General features: G+C 39.2%; 1 protein-coding gene across 1 annotated transcript; it reads left to right on the top strand.

Moving 5' to 3' along the window:
• Nucleotides 1-357: 357 nt before the first annotated feature.
• On the top strand, nucleotides 358-3205 carry LOC148697981 (uncharacterized). Its single transcript, XM_088690347.1, has one exon. It carries the CDS (start codon nucleotides 410-412, stop codon nucleotides 3203-3205), a length of 2796 nt encoding a protein of 931 aa, XP_088546473.1. The 5' UTR covers nucleotides 358-409.
• Nucleotides 3206-17574: the final 14369 nt, after the last annotated feature.

The following is a 17574-nucleotide window of genomic DNA, read 5'->3' as shown; positions in this document are numbered from 1 at the left end:
TATTTTGTGTTTTTAAGCATTTGGAGTCATAAACACTTTCAAATTCGACCAAATTAAATTTTAGTTTTTGTGTTTTTGAGTCAATTCAAATTAGATTAGCACCCCTAGTTAATCCCCGGTTAGAACGATCCCTACTTACTTCATTACTACAATTGTCACAAATAGGGTTTAATTTGTGTGTCAACATAATTTTCACATCAAATTTTGGCGCCGTTGCCGGGGATTAGCAAAGTTGCTAATCCCTTGTCTTGAGTCTTGTTTAAATTGTTTAGTTTCTATTTTGTTTTAATTTTTGCACCGTGTGTGTGTTTTGTTTTTGTGCAGTGTGTGGCACCTTATTTCCTTACTTGTGCCGAGTCTATTAGATTGATTGCTAACCTTGTTTGCTCTTGTGTGCAGGTACTAGTTTATGACCCGTGGCTCACAACCTGTTCGTGAGCATATCTCCAACTTTGACGGTGATTTCGAGAGGACTTTGAGAAGGAAAAAGAAATCGCAAGCGTCTAATCCTCCTAGTCCCGAACCTGAATTAGAAGAGCAAGAAGTTGAAGTTGAGGTTGAAGAGGAGGCCACGGATTGGGTTGAAGAGGAAGTACCAACCATGGCAGTGGACAATCGAACCATCAAGGAGCTTTCTGCCTCGGGTTTGGCCAATGCAGCACCTCTTTGCATCCAATACCCTAGGGCAGCCCCTGAGAAGACTGATGAATTTGAGTTGAAGTCTAGCTTGCTCCACCATATTCCGAAATACCATGGGTTGGCCATGGAGGATCCGAACAAGCATCTAAAGGAATTCGAGGTGGTGTGCTCAAGTATGACACCGGTGAACGTGGATAGCAACATATTGAAGATGAAGGCTTTTCCTTTTTCTTTGGTGGAGAAGGCCAAGGATTGGTTGTATGAGTTGGCTCCCGGAACTGTCACATCATGGGAGAGTATGAAGCGAGCCTTCTTAGAGAAGTTCTTTCCGACATCACGAGTCATTCTTCTTCGCAAGAAGATTAGTGGAATTCAGCAAAGCCAAGGTGAATCTTTTCCTACGTATTACGAACGTTTTAAATCTCTTGTTGCTTCATGTCCACAGCACCAGATGAAGGAGGAGCTACTTCTTCAATATTTTTACGAAGGCCTTTTACCACTTGAACGGCAAATGTTGGACGCATCTGCGGGAGGAGCTCTAGTGGACAAGACGCCTAGGGATGCCAAAACTCTCATTGCCAATCGAGCACTCAATGCACAACAATATGAAGGTGTTGGGCAGAGAGACACCCCACGGCCACAGCATGTAAATGAGGTAAGTTCTATTTCTGAGTTACAATCCCAAATGGCTAACCTTACGTCTATGTTATCGCAGTTTATTGAAGGCCCTAAGACGCAAGGAACTACAATCTGTGGTGTATGCTCCATTCAAGGACACCAATCTGATCAATGCCCTCAATTAATTGAGAACGGAGGGTGGGAATCTGCCAATGCCGTGGGCTATGGGAATCAGAACCAACCAAGAGGTGATCCTTTCTCCAACACATACAATCAGGGATGGCGTGACCACCCCAATTTCAGATGGAGAGATGCACCACAATATGGCCAACAAAGTGGATTCCGACAACCCCCGGGTTTCTTTCCAAGGCCAATGGCACCACAACCACCTCATCAAGCACAATCATCCCAAACCAACTCAGGTACGTCTATGAATGACGATAAAACATATCAGTTACTAACCACAATGGCGCAGGGAATGCAGAACCAAGCAAAGGAGGTTAATGAGCTAAAGAAGCAAATGGGCCAAATGGCCGAATTTTTGGGACAATTCCGTGAAAATGGTAAGTTACCAAGTACTACGGTGGTCAATCCCAAGGGTGGTTTCGAAACGGCCAATGCAATCACCTTGAGAAGTGGAAAAGAAGTTGGCATTACATCCAAACCATCACCATCAAGCCCCGAAGAGGATGAAAAACGGAGAATTGAAGAAGAGGAGGCAAGCAAGCCCACGGCAAGGGTACAAACACCCTTGCCGCAACTACCGAGGGACATTAATGCACCCACCTCATCCCATTCGGCCACCAAAGGTAAGTTGGGTTCAAAATTGATTAATTCTAACTTTGTTCCACCCGATGTTCCTTTTCCTAGCAGGTTTATGCAAACAAAGAAGGAGGAGCAGGAAAAAGACATTCTGGAGACGTTTCGGAAAGTCCAAGTAAACATTCCTTTACTTGATGCCATTAAGCAAGTCCCGAGGTATGCAAAGTTTTTAAAAGAGTTATGCACAACTAGGAAAAGAATTGCAAACAAAGAAGTTGTGAAAGTAAGTGAAAATGTATCAGCAGTTTTGCAACGAAAGTTGCCTCCAAAATGTAAGGATCCAGGGAGCTTTACTATCCCATGCACAATTGGAAACACGAGATTTAAACAATGCATGTTAGATTTAGGTGCGTCTATTAATGTCATGCCATATTCCATTTATGCATCTATGAACCTTGGTGAGTTAAAACAAGATGGTGTTATAATTCAGTTGGCCGATCGTTCTAATGTTTATCCCAAGGGAGTCCTTGAGGATGTTTTAGTGCAGGTCAATCATCTCATCTTTCCTGCAGATTTTTATGTCTTAGAAATGGAGGATTCGAGCGATGCTCCATCATTGCCACTCTTGCTAGGCCGTCCGTTCATGAAAACAGCTCAAACAAAGATCGATGTGGCCAAGGGAGCACTAACAATGGAGTTTGGGGGTGAAATAATTAAATTCAATGTTTATGACTCTAGTAAGAATCCTAACGATAATCATTCTTGTTTTGTTGTAGATGTGCATAAGGACAAAGGGCCGAAAGGATCCACACTTACTATGAAGGATGTATCAAGCACCACCAGTGGAGAAGAACTTGGAGTGATTGCCCTACAACCACCCAATATGGCCGAAACTTCAAATGGGGACATTGTTGATAGGGCTGCCGATTTTGAGCCTTCACTACAATATGTTTGTAAGTTGCCAAGCCCAATTCCAATACCCATTTCAACTAATAGGTTGTTACCTTCTTCGGTGCAGGTACCCAATCAATTTCAAGGTGGTGGGAGCATGTACATGGACTTTCAGAACCGAAACACCACCATCAGGGAGGATCATTATCCCCGGCCATTCAGTGAGCCATACTACGAGAAATTCCAAGAAGTATACCGTGGAGGACATACCCCCCCATTCCGTGAGCCAGAGTGAAGTTTAAAAGAAAGTTTCGTCCAGCTGGAAGACGTTAAAGCAAGCGCTACTTGGGAGGCAACCCATGCAATCAACAAAGGAAGAACTTGGGAATCGCTCCACACTCAGATTTGCGTCCCTAAACCCTTTCCTTTGTTGCTTACTTTATGTTATGTGTGATGTGTTTAATTGTGTCTAAAACATTGAGGACAATGTTTAGTTTAAGTGTGGGGGGGGGGGGGTAACATTCTATTTTGAGATATTTTTGCATGAAATTCGTAGGGTATTACCACCTAACATGTCTAAACTTGTTTCCCACTGTTTTTAAGTGTTTTTAAGCTATTTTTAGAGTCTTTTTTTGTGTTATTTTGAAAAATCCGAAAATCCCCTAAAAATTTGAAAATTTTTTTTGAAAAACCCAAAAAGAGTTGTGTTTGTATGTTTGTTTGTGTCGTAGGGTACCTTCCAACGCAATGATGAGGATTTGGTTTTTAATTGCATGATGGTTAAAGAAAGTTACAAACATGGATGGACGTTTGATATACTCTTTGGTTTATGCTTGTTTGTAGTTATAGTTTACGAATTCACATGTAATCACAAAGAAAAAATTAGTTTTTGTAACATGCTTGAAGGAAGGAACTCAAACTAACGCTACATCCCTGTGAGACTTGAGCCTAAACGTTATTTGGAGAGTTAAAATCTGTGCATTGTTGTTTTCTAAAGTCGTTGCATGATCTCATTATTCTTTGCTTGGTTACTACTTAGAAGGCGTTTCATCACTTAGTTCCAAATGCTAGAACTCATGCCCATTTCATTCAAAGCATGTCGTTGATTTGCATAACACATATTCAAGATGAAGTTGTGTAGTGACCACCATCAAAGCCAAACAACCATGTGCCCTTCATTCATTTTGTGTTTAAGTTTAACCCCATTGAGCTATGTTAGCCCATGTTCTTTGTTAACCCATATCATCCTCACCTAGCCTAGATTAGGACCATCCGTACCCTTGTTCTTGAAGCATAGTAAGCATGAATGAATTCCCTTTGATTAATGTGTTGTAGAAAATAAGTGCGGGGGAAGGATTATTGATATGAGTTTATGTGCCATAGGCATGGTTAGAAAAAAAAAAAAAAAAAAAAAAAAAAAAAGAAAAAGAAGTGAAAAAGAGTTGAAAAGTATTGTTTGTTGAAGTAAGGGCCCAAAACAATGAATTAGGCCCTAAGAGTTGTTTGAATCTCCCCTATTTGTCTAACAATTGATTTCTGCATTCTAAGTGGATTCTAAGTCTCAATTTCATTTCTTTGCTTGCTATTGCTTAAAGAACTTTTGTTTATCCCTACCTTTCCTTGTTAGCCAATACCCCAAGCCCCGTTACAACCCTTGGCTTCTATCTTGAGTGTTGTGCATTTCAATTGTAGAGTTTGAATTTGGTATGAGCATATGGTGTCACTGGTTCTCGCGTCTAAGTAGTAGCATTCCATTCATGAGATCATATCTAAACACGTTTAATTACTCCAGAAATTGTGTTCCTTGTTATAACATATGTGAGTACTAGTCTTTCATGTTTACATCTATCTTTTCACATATAACTAGTGTAGGGTGTGTAGTCAGAAAATCTGAGTGAAAATTGAGTGTATAACTAGTGAGGAATTGAGGGAATTCTCTAAGGCATGTTACTACATTCAAAATGTGTTTTAATTGATTAAATGCGAGCTAGTGAATGGTGACTATGATTAAGTATATGCTTGAGGGGAGGGAATACTAAAAGCTATGTGAGTAATGATCTTTGATATGTCATGTTTCATTGGAAATCCCTGAGGCAAATGTTGGAAGGTTTAGGTTATGTTTTGTTTGTTTTGTTTCGTTTTGTTTAGTTTAGTTGTTTTGTTTTGCTCGAGGACTAGCAAAAGTTAAGTGTGGGGGAATTTGATAGGAGCATATTCATGCGACTTAATTAGCTTGTTCTCGTGCATTTATGTTGTGTTTACTTAAGTTATTTTAGTGTTTAAGGCCACTTTTGTGTATTTTCAGATTATAAGGCCAAAGTGTGAAAGAAGATGCAAATTGGAGTCTTTTGGAGCGAAAGAGGAATGAATGAGTTGAAGACTTGAAGAAACGACGAATTCCTACTCCAACGATGAATTCTTACCAAAACGAGGAATCCTACTCAAACAAGGTTTCCTATTTGAAGTAGGAAAGTTAACCCTAAGTTTCCCGTTTTGGTAACCTTTCCTAATCTAAACGTCCGTATTTTCTAGCCACTTTGTAGGCCTTGTATGCACTTTAGGACACAAAACCAAGGCCCTAGCCCAATTACATAGCCTTAGCCGTGACTTTTCCCTTCTCCCCTTCCCTTGCCGTGCAAGGGGGGGCATTTTTGTCTAATGTTATGTAATTAAACCCTATTTCCTTCTCCTAACCTAACCCTAGCCGCACCCTTTAATCTTTCCCTCTTTAATTTCTGATTTTATTTCCTAAATTCTAGAAGCCTTTGAATTTATTTTCTTTAATAAAAATAAGCTAGGGTTAATTTTTGGAACCAAACATATTTCAAACCCTAGGTTTTACATACTTAGCCGCACCTTTCCATATCCCCCCCCCTTTAATCCGTAGCCTTCCATTTTTATTTCATAAAATAAAAACCTAGCAGCCGCAAGGAATTCACCCAAAATTTCCCACATTTGCCGTGGGTCCTATCACCAAAAAACCTACATCCGTAGCCACCATAATCCCAATATATTATTCACCCATTATCCCATTCTTTTGTTTTTGGTAGCCGCATCCCACCATTGAATTCATGCAATTTTTCCATCTTCACGCAGCCACCCATTGATCAATTCTTAACATCCGCAAATGCCATTCTTTGTCCTTTAGCCGCAGCCACAATTTCCTATAATTTTTTTTACTCCAAGCCGTAGCCTTGCCCCTCCATTCACCATCCATTCCAGCATCACCTTCTCTGCCGCAGCACCATATCCCATATATTTTTCAGCCACAAATAATTCCTAACAGCCGCAATTTTCCCACCTTGGCAGTGCAGCCACCATCCAACACAGCCGCACCTTTCCTCCACCCTTCCAGCCACCATACCATCCTTCCTCCATAAATACATCCCTAAACCCGCAAATCATCCACCAACACCATTTAACCTCACTGCCGCAGCAAGAAGAAAGGAGAAAGAGGAGCTTGGACGCGCCGAAATTCACGTGGATTCGTTGGGCGTTCTAGGTGTAATCAATCCTTTGTGCTTTATGTTTAAATTCAATTGTATTTTTCTTTTTGTGAACATGAGAGGCTAAACCCCCTAGTTAGCTAGGGGGTGATTTGAAACCATGATTATATATGTGAAATAAGTTGATTACTTCCAATTATTGTTGCATAAGTTTTGAATACAATTTGCTTAACCGTTTGATTTAGAACTTATTCTTGTATGTTGATTGAGAGTGCACGCTTAATTTGCATGCTTGAATTTGATGCTAGGATATAAGTTTGTTTCACCTAATCGTTATGAATTTATATTCACAAGTAGTGAAGGTTGCTAGTCACGATCATGTTAAGTAGATTCCTGGCAAGCGTATCATGCTTTTCATAGTTACAAATGCCTTGTCGATGCTTATGATTTCCAAAGAACGTAATGATTCTAACTTATATCTTTATCATGTTGTTCATATAGAGAATTTGTTAGGAATAATTTGTTTGCGATGCATATTCATCCAATTCAATGATTCTAGGGAAATCTGAAGGTTAATTTAAGCGGACCTAATTAACTTGGAGTGTCGAGGTTCATAACTTATTGGATTGATAATTGGAAATTGATTTACGTTGCATATATTTCATGTGTGGAGAAGAACCCCTTAGCTATCCCATCATCCATTGATTCATCCAAATTTTGTCTTAAAATCTATTTTCTTTACAATCTGCCCATTTAGTTTAAATTCATCCAACCACAATCCCCCCATATTTTGTTGAGTCGTAGTCATTTGTATTTGTTTTATTTTGTGTTTTTAAGCATTTGGAGTCATAAACACTTTCAAATTCGACCAAATTAAATTTTAGTTTTTGTGTTTTTGAGTCAATTCAAATTAGATTAGCACCCCTAGTTAATCCCCGGTTAGAACGATCCCTACTTACTTCATTACTACAATTGTCACAAATAGGGTTTAATTTGTGTGTCAACATAATTTTCACATCATGGAATCACAAAGATCAAAGCATCAATGCAATCACAAATGAGAAGAGGGAATTTACACTCCATAACCAGATTTGCGTCCCTAAACTCTTCTCTTTGTTAATTACATTATGCCATGTTTAAAATGTTTAGTTGTTTTTTGTGTGTTTACTTATGTTTTGTGTGAATCTATGCTTAAAACATTGAGGACAATGTTTGATTTAAGTGTGGGGGGGTAACTAAAGTGTTTTGATGCAAATTCGTAGGGTTTTATCCACCATAACTTCTAATGTTGTTCCTTGTTGTTTTAAGGTGTTTTTAAGTTGTTTTAGAGTGTTTTAGTGTGTTTTGTTTTATAATTCGAAAATCCCATAAAAATTTGAAAAATTGTTTTGAAAAACCCAAAAAGAGTTGTTTTAAAAGTCGTTTTTGTGTGTTTGTGTCTTAGGGTACCTTCCAACACAATGATAAGGATTTGGTTTGTAATTGCATGACTGTTAAAAAGAGTTATAAACATAGAGAAAAGTTTGATTTACTCTTGGTATATGCTTGGTTATGGTTATAATGTATGACTTCACATGCAATCATAAAAGAAAATTTAGTTTTTGTAACATGCCTGAAGGAAGGAACTCAAACAAATGCTACAACCCTGAGAGACTTGAGCCTATAACGTTCTTTGGAGAGTATAATCTGTGATTTCTTGTTTTCTAAAATCGTTGCATGATCTCATTATTCTTTGCTTGGTTACTACTTAGAAGGCGTTTCATCATATAGTTCCAAATGCTAGAAATCATGCCCATTTCATTCAAAGCATGTTATTGATTTGCATAACATATATCAAGATGAAGTTGTGTAGTTGCCACCATAGCCAAATAGCCTCGCTTCCCATATTTCGTATATGTTGTAAGTTTTACCCCCGTTGAGCCATGTTAACCCATGTTCTTTGTTAACCCACTTTATCTTCACCTAACCTAGAATATGACCGTCCTTACCCTTGTTCTTAAAAGATAGTGAGCATGACTTAAATAAATTCCTTTTGAGTTACATTATGCAAGAAAATAAGTGTGGGGGAAGGAATGCTTGTTCTTAAGTATGTTTTGAATTCCGGTTAAAAAAAAAAAAAAAAAAAAAAAAAATTGAGTGATTGAAGAAAGGGCTCAAAACACCAATTCTGGCCCTAAATTGTCTCCCTTTTTGTTCCAAAGTTGAGTTTTCATTCAAAAGTGAATTCTAAGTTGATTCAATTGCCTTGCTCACTATTTCTTTAAGAACCTTTGTTTTCCATATCCCTTCGTTGTTATCCACACGCCCCAAGCCCCATTACAACCGGTGACTTCAATCTTGAGTGTTATGTGTTTCAATTTGTGGAATTTGAACTTGGTATGAGCATATGGTGTCACTGGTTCTCGCATCTAAGTAGTAGCATTCCATTCGTGAGATCATATCTAAACTTGATTATTAACTCCAGAAATTGCGTTCTTTGTGATACATATATGTGAGTGTCGTTTTCATGTTTACATCAATCTTCTCACATATGACTAGATTAGGGTGTGTAGTTAGAAAATCTGAGTAAAAATTGAGTGCATATCTTGAAAGGAATTGAGCAAATTCTCTAAGGCATGTTACTACATTCAAAACATGGTTTTAAATGCTTAATTGCGAACTAGTATGTGGTAACTATGATTAAGAATGTACTTAAGGGTAAAGATGGCTAAATTCTGTGGGAATAATGATTTTTAACTTGTCATGTGCATTGGAAATCCCTGAAACGATTGTTGGAAGGTGTAGGTTGTGTTTTACGTGTTTAGTGTCGTTTTGTTTATTTGTTTTTATTCTGTTTTGCTCGAGGACTAGCAAAAGATAAGTGTGGGGGAGTTTGATAGGAGCATATTCATGCGACTTAAATGGCTTGTTCTCGTGCATTTACGTTATGTTTCTCTAGTTATTTTAGTCCTTTATGCTTCTTTTGTGTGTTTTCAGGTTCTAAGGGCTTAGGGAGCAAGAAAGTGCATTTTGAGGCTATTTGGAGCATTTTTGTGCATGAATTGGATAGCTTAATCATGGAGCAAAGAGGATGGACGAAATTGAAGCCTTGTATGCTCTTTGGGGACATCAAACAAAGGGCCTAGCCCAATCAAACAAATCCTTTGAGCCATGGAAAACCTCTAGCCCAATCAAACACATTATGCCATACAAACCAACCTATTTTAGGCCCATTCTATGTACTTAAACCCTAGCCCTTTAAACTAGTTCATTTATCACTTATCAAACCATTCACTTATCACTCACCACATATCATTCACTTATCACTTAACATATCATTCATTTATTTCACTTCCATACTCCTCTTAATTCCACATGCATTCTCACACATGCACATCATTCACTCACATTTCCACCATTCATTCTTTATTCCACAAACAAGTCACATGCATTCACACATCAACAAAACAACTTCAATGCCGTGGGTTCCCATTTCCTTTCCAAACATCTCACATGCATTTCCACCTTCCTACTTCATCATTTCACCACATTCTCCCTCTTTAACTCACATGCATTCATCATAATTCACAACACAAAACAGCCAACACATGCACCAAAACCTTCAATGCCGTGAGTTCCCTTTGAAATTCCAGCATCTTCACATGCTTTTCTAGCTTTCCCTTTCATTTCCACCACTCATTCTTCATCATTTCAGCCACCTACATGCATTAATTATTAATATCTTCATCATTGCATCCAGAAAATGAGCAAGAAAGCTTCCCAAACACATGCATACACACACTATTTTCAGCACACACATGCAATTCCAACATCAATGCCGTGCACTCCATTTGCTTACCAGATTTTCACATGTGTCCTAGCTGTTTTCTCATCATTCCTCCACACAAACACATTAAACAAACAACCATTTACACCTCCACTCCTCCTATAAATACCCTTGCATTCATTCATTTAGGGGGGATCTCATTTTCATACACAACACACCACAAACACTTCCATCTTCTCCCTAGCCGTGAGTCTCTCCATTTTCTGCACCATTCCCTTCCCTTTCTCCTCCATTTCTTCCATTTCCATAATCACCCAATCCATTCAACACACCAACAACATCCCTTAGTCCTTGTGCTACAACGAAGACGAAGAGAAGAGGGCCTAAACATTCATACAATTCACGTTTGAGTTGTTGGAATGTTTACGCGTTTCTTTGATTTCAATGTTTGAATTCAATTCTCTTTGTTTTGTAATATGAGGAATGGAAGAGAAGAGTGCCTAAACGTTCATACAATTCAAGTTTGAGTTGTTGGAATGTTTAGGTGTTTCTTTGATTTCAAAGTTATGAGGAACTAAACCCTTTTTGGCTAGGGGTGATTTCAATACCATGATTATTTATGTGATATGAATTGATGAATTCCGGTTATGAACTCTTGATTCGTGAATGCAATTGGCTTAACTATTTGATGATTAACTTATTTGTGTTTGTTGATTGAGGGTCGACACTTAATTAGCATGCATGAATATGTGGCTAAAGTTTAAGAAGGTTTCACATAATCGTTACTAACTTATACTTGAAAGTAGTGAAGGTCGCTTGTCACGATCGCGTTAAGTTTAATTCTTAGCATGAGTAACATGATGTCATAGTTGCAAATGCTTTGTCAATGCTTATGGTTTTCATTATTCTTAATGATCTTCGATTGTATCTCTATTATGATGACATGTAGGGAACTTTTGAGAATGTTTTGGGTTGTCGAATGATGCCATCCAATCCAATAATATAAGGAAAATCTGAGGGTTAACTAGTGATGTCACGGTTAATTTGGGGCATTGTCGTTCATAATTCAATGAAGGAATAACTGGAAATTGATTCATATGCATAAATATCATGTGTAGAGAAAGAACCATTAGCTAGCTTCCCATCCATTCATTTCCGTCAAATCCATATTTACAATTTGTTTTGTTTCCAAGTATTCATTTTAGTTTAAATTCGTCCAAATCCAATTCCCCCCTATTTCGTTGAAGTCTTAGTCTTAATCTTTCTTATTTTTAGTTTTGCTTTCTTCGAGCATTAAATAGTGTTTTATATTGTGTTTTTATGTTTTTAAGTCAATTTAGAAGGTTTTAGCAAGCCCTCCTAATCCCCGGTCTAGAACGATCCCTCACTTATCCATTCTACTACAATTGTCAAACGAGGGTTTAATTTGAGTGTCAAGTAATTCTCACATCAGTCATTCAAAGCCAAAATATAACCATAGAAGCTACACAGACCCATCTACTTCCTACGAGTAGCACGTATCTGGCCGCCAGCTCTACAGGTTAAAAATTACGCAATACGCCTCGAGAGGGCTAAGGCTCGTGAAGCTATATGAAGCTGAGATTCGTAACTATAGTAGCTACACGAACTCGCATGCTTCCTACGGAGGCGACGAGTTCACCCACCGGCTCTATAAGTTAGAAATATCGCATTTTTTTCCTCTTGCAGGTAAAGCTCTTGAAGCCCCAAAAATGAAACTAAAACCTAAGTGACAACGTGAAATCGGTTGCTTCATTGAGGCAACTGATAGGAGCATATTCATGCGACTTAAATGGCTTGTTCTCGTACATTTACGTTATGTTTCTTTAGTTATTTTAGTTCTTTATGCTTCTTTTGTGTGTTTTCAGGTTCTAAGGGCTTAGGGAGCAAGAAAGTGCATTTTGAGGCCATTTGGAGCATTTTTGGGCATGGATTGGATAGCTTATCCATGGAGCCAAAGTTTGGACGAATTTGAAGGCCTTATTTTCACTTTGGACATAAAACAAAGGGCCTAGCCCATTCTCTCTTATTCTATCCCTTATAGCCATGCAAAGAACCATCCATTCCATCAAAAACAATCCATCAATTCACATGCAAAACCACCATTAACATACATGCACCCAAACAAAGCCAACCTAGCTAACCCTACATGCATTATTTATTAGCATCTTTACAAGACATTATCATTGCATAACATTCCACTTCCACCTCTTTCCAACCTAATTCACATGCATATCAACCCTACATACATTAATTAGTCATTCTTTTCATATTACACTCAAATGCATTCACATGCATTTCAAGAAGCAAAACAACATTGTGCCGTGAGCTTCCCTTGCATTTTCAGCTTTCCTCCTTGCATTCACATGCATAACCAACCTAGTGTCACTCCCATTCATTCCCTTTAATTATTTAGCCATTATCATACATTTATTCTCCCATAAACAACCCAACAATGCCGTGAGTTCCCACTCCCATTTCCAACTTTCCATAACTTTTCCTAGATGTTTTATTACATACATTCCCCCTTCATTATTCCAAACACATGCACCCATAATCATTCATCCCCTCCTAGCTGCAATATTCCCTCTTTTGTTCCCCCATTTCACCTATAAATAAGCATCCAACACTCCTCAAAATTCATTCACTCTTCCATACACATTTTCAGTTACAAACACTTCCATTTTCTGTGCAGTTTTTCTCCTTCATTGCAGCCACTATCCAACCACTTCCCATCCCTCCAAAACACTTCACATAATCCCCAAAGCTCACCTTAGACCTTGTGCTACAACAACGAGGAAGAAAAGAGTGCTTAAACGTTCATACAATTCAAGTTTGAGTTGTTGGAATGTTTAGGTGTTTCTTTGATTTCAAAGTTTAAATTTAATTCTCTTTGTTTTGTACGTATGAGAAGGGAAGAGAAGAGTGCCTAAACGTTCATACAATTCACGTTTGAGTTGTTGGAATGTTTAGGTGTTTCTTTGATTTCAAAGTTATGAGGAACTAAACCCCCTTTAGCTAGGGGGTGATTCGAAACTATGTTTATATTTGCATTTTGAATTGATTACGTTTGGTTGGAATTTCATAAGTTGTGGATTCAATTCGTTTAACTGTTTGATTGATAACTTATTTATGTATGTTCATTGAGATTGCAAGCTTAATTTTCATGCATAAATATGACGCTAGAATATAAGTGAATTTCACCTAATCGTTATGAACTTATATTCACAAGTAGTAGAGGTTGCTTATAAACAATCGCGTTAAACGAATTCTTGGCATAAGTTTCATGCGTATTCCATAGTAACGAATGCCTCGTCGATGTTTATGATTTCCGTTGAACTTAATGATCTTGGTTAAATGTCTCTATCATGCGTATTCCATAGTTAGGGACTTTGATTAAGAATAATTTGGTTGTAATGCGTATTCCATTCAATCCAACGAATTTAGGGAAATCTGAAAGTTAATCTAAGCGGATCTAATTAACTTGGAGCATTGAGTTTCACAACTTATCGAAAGACCAACTGAGAATCAATTTTGTTTGCAAGTGTAACATGTGTGGAGAAGAACCCCTTGGCTATTCCATCATCCATATTTTTATCACATTCATATTTACATTTTGCCTTTAATTATATTCTGTCTTTTTAATTTAATATCGTCCAACCACAATTCCCCCCCTATTTTGTTAAGTCTTAATCATTCGTATTTGTTTTATTTTTGTATCTTTAAGCTTTTGGAGTCATAAACAATTGCAAATTCATCTAAATCAAGTTCTAGCTTCTATTTGAGTCAATTTGATTGTTTTAGACAATTTGAGTTTTTCAAAGCCATTCTGAGTCATAGTAGTCTTGTTAAGAGTATTTTAATTTAGTTTTTATGTTTTTAAGTCAATTTAGAAGGTTTTAGCAAGCCCTCCTAATCCCCGGTCTAGAATGATCCCTCACTTATCCATTCTACTACAATTGTCAAACGAGGGTTTAATTTGAGTGTCAAGTAATTCTCGCATCAAATTTTGGCGCCGTTGCCGGGGATTAGCAACTTTGCTAATCCTTTGTCTTTATTTTTATATTTTGTTTTTCGTGCATTCTTATTTCAAATTCTTAGTTTGTTTGTTTCCTTGTTTTTTTTTAGGTACTGTGTATGACTCGTAGCTCTCGGCCTATTATAGAGAACATCTCCGACTTTGACGGTGATTTTGAACGCACTTTGAGGAGAACGAGGAGTCAACAAGAGCCACCACAACCTCCACCACAACCTGGGCTTGAAGAAGACGAAGTAGGTGTAGAAGAAAAGCCCACGGATCAGATTTTTGAAGAAGAACAAGCCATGGCAGCAGATAATAGAACCATCAAGGAGCTTTCGGCCTCGGGTCTGGATAATGCATTGCCTCTTTGTATCCAATACCCCACGGCTGCCCAAGGCAAGACCGATGAATTTGAACTCAAATCCAGTTTGTTACACCATATTCCGAAGTTCCATGGCTTGTCTATGGAAGACCCCAACAAACACTTGAAGGAGTTCGAGGTGGTTTGTTCGAGCATGACCCCCGTCAATGTGGATGGGAGTATATTGAAGATGAAGGCCTTTCCATTTTCACTTATGGACAAGGCCAAAGATTGGCTCTACGAACTAGCCCCGGGAACTGTGACTTCGTGGGAGAGTATGAAGCGTGCTTTCTTGGAGAAATTCTTCCCTACTTCGAGAGTGATTCTCCTACGGAAGAAAATTAGTGGTATTCAACAGAATCATGGTGAGACATTCCCGGCTTATTATGAGCGCTTCAAGGGCCTTGTAGCTTCATGTCCTCAACATCAAATGAAGGAGGAACTTCTCCTTCAATATTTCTATGAGGGCCTCCTTCCTATCGAACGTCAAATGCTTGATGCATCAGCGGGAGGAGCATTGGTGGACAAAACACCAAGGGATGCCAAGGTTCTCATAGCCAACCGAGCGCTCAACGCTCAACAATATGAAGGAGTGGGCCAAAGGGAAGCCCCACGGCAACAAAGTGTAAATGAGGTGAGTGCTATTTCTGAAATTCAATCACAACTTGCTAATCTTACTTCTCTTGTTTCTCAGGTTGTGATTGGTCCAAAAGCACAAGAACACCAAGTCTGTGGCGTGTGCTCAATTCAAGGGCATCCATCCGACAAGTGCCCTCAACTAATCGAGAATGGTGGGTGGGAATCTGCCAATGCAATTGGTTTCCAAGGACAAAATCAAAACAACCCATACTCGAACACTTATAATGCCGGATGGAGGGACCATCCAAACTTCAAATGGAGGGAGCCACAACAAGCTGCCCAACAAGGAGGATTTAGGCCAAACCCCCCTGGTTTTTATTCCAAGCCGTATGCACCCCAACAATCCCAACAACCTTCGGCATCATCTCATTCAGGTACGTCTTTGGAAAGTAATCAAGCTATGCAATTACTAACCTCTATTTCGCAGGGGTTGCAAAATCAAAACAACCGGATAGAAAATAACGAGAAGGAGATGATGGATATGAAGAAACAAATAGGGCAGATTTCTGAGTTCCTTGGACAGATTAGAGAGCAAGGAAAGCTTCCTAGCTCAACCACAGTCAATCCAAAGGGAGGATTCGAATCCGCCAAGGCCATCACCCTAAGGGGTGGAAAAGAAGTTGGGACCGAGCCAAACAATCCCACATCTGCCCAGAAAGTAGATGAAGAGAAGACACAACCTGAGGCAGATCACCCTAACTCGGCCAAATCAGGTAATTTAAGTTCAAATTCATGTACTTCACGTCCTAATCTGCCCAATGTACCTTTTCCTCGTAGGTTCATGCAAGAAAAAAAGGAAGAAAGCGAGAAGGACATTCTTGAAACGTTCCGGAAGGTGCAAGTGAACATACCACTTCTCGATGCAATCAAACAGGTTCCAAAGTATGCTAAATTCCTCAAGGACCTATGCAATACAAAGAGAAGAAGGGCAAACAAAGAGGTAGTGAAGGTAAGCGAGAATGTGTCCGCTGTTTTGCAACGTAAACTGCCTACCAAGTGCAAAGACCCCGGTAGTTTCACGATTCCTTGTGTGATTGGACATAATCGTTTTGAACATGCCATGCTTGATTTAGGTGCATCCATAAATGTCATGCCTTATTCGATTTATGCATCTATGAATTTGGGTGAATTAAAACAAGATGGTGTAATTATACAATTGGCCGATCGTTCTAACGCGTATCCAAAAGGAGTTTTGGAAGATGTGCTTGTGCAGGTGAACCATTTAATTTTTCCGGCTGATTTCTACGTCCTAGACATGGAGGATTCAGCCCATTCTACATCTTTGCCGATTCTCCTTGGTAGGCCATTCATGAAGACGGCCCGAACGAAGATTGATGTATACAAAGGCACCTTGACAATGGAATTCGATGGGGAAGTGATTGATTTTAATATTTCTGAAACTATGAGATATCCCGTTGATGACCATTCTTGTTTTTCCATTGATGTTATCAATTCTTTGGCGCAGGTATACCTTGAAGAATTGAATGAGGACGCCCTGGAAACAACCATCACTAAGGCCATAGAGCGCAAAAATGAAGGATTTGGGCCAATGCAAGGCCACGGCAAGGAGGAGGAATTCTTTGCAATGGGTTCTAGTGAAGAAATAATTGAGGTTGTGGCAGCCCTTGAGTCATTACCACAACAATATGGTAAGGTTCCACTCTCACTTTCAAATTCAGTTTCCACTAAGATGCTACCTTCTGTTGTTCAGGCACCATCGCTTGAACTTAAGCCGTTGCCGGACCATTTGAAGTATGTGTTTTTGGGAAAAGGCGAAACATTGCCCGTCATCATTTCATCAAGTCTCACGGCAATGGAGGAGGAGAAGCTTGTGAGCGTGCTGCGAGAACACAAAACGGCCATAGGGTGGACTTTGGCCGACATTAAAGGAATAAGCCCTACCACATGCATGCACCGTATACTTCTTGAGGAGGGGACTAAGCCATCCCGAGAGGCTCAACGCCGTCTCAACCCTCCGATGATGGAAGTGGTGAAGAAGGAAATAATCAAGCTTTTGGATTGCGGAGTGATCTACCCTATCTCCGATAGCCGTTGGGTCTCTCCAGTTCAAGTCGTTCCCAAGAAGTCCGGAGTAACTGTTATCAAGAATGATGAGAATGAGCTCGTGCCTACACGCATTCAGACTGGATGGCGAGTATGTATCGATTACCGGAAGCTAAATGCCATGACTAGGAAAGATCACTTTCCTTTGCCATTCATCGACCAGATGCTCGAAAGGTTAGCCGGTCATGCCTTTTACTGTTTTCTTGATGGATACTCTGGATATAACCAAATTGTGATAGCCCCGGATGATCAAGAGAAGACCACATTCACATGTCCCTTTGGAACATTTGCTTATCGTCGCATGCCATTTGGCTTATGCAACGCACCGGCCACTTTCCAAAGGTGTATG

The sequence above is a fragment of the Pyrus communis genome, chromosome 3, assembly GCF_041283825.1.
Source record: "Pyrus communis isolate YQ-2024b chromosome 3, ASM4128382v1, whole genome shotgun sequence".
Lineage (NCBI taxonomy): Eukaryota > Viridiplantae > Streptophyta > Magnoliopsida > Rosales > Rosaceae > Pyrus > Pyrus communis.
This window is presented reverse-complemented; position numbering and strand designations above follow the sequence as displayed.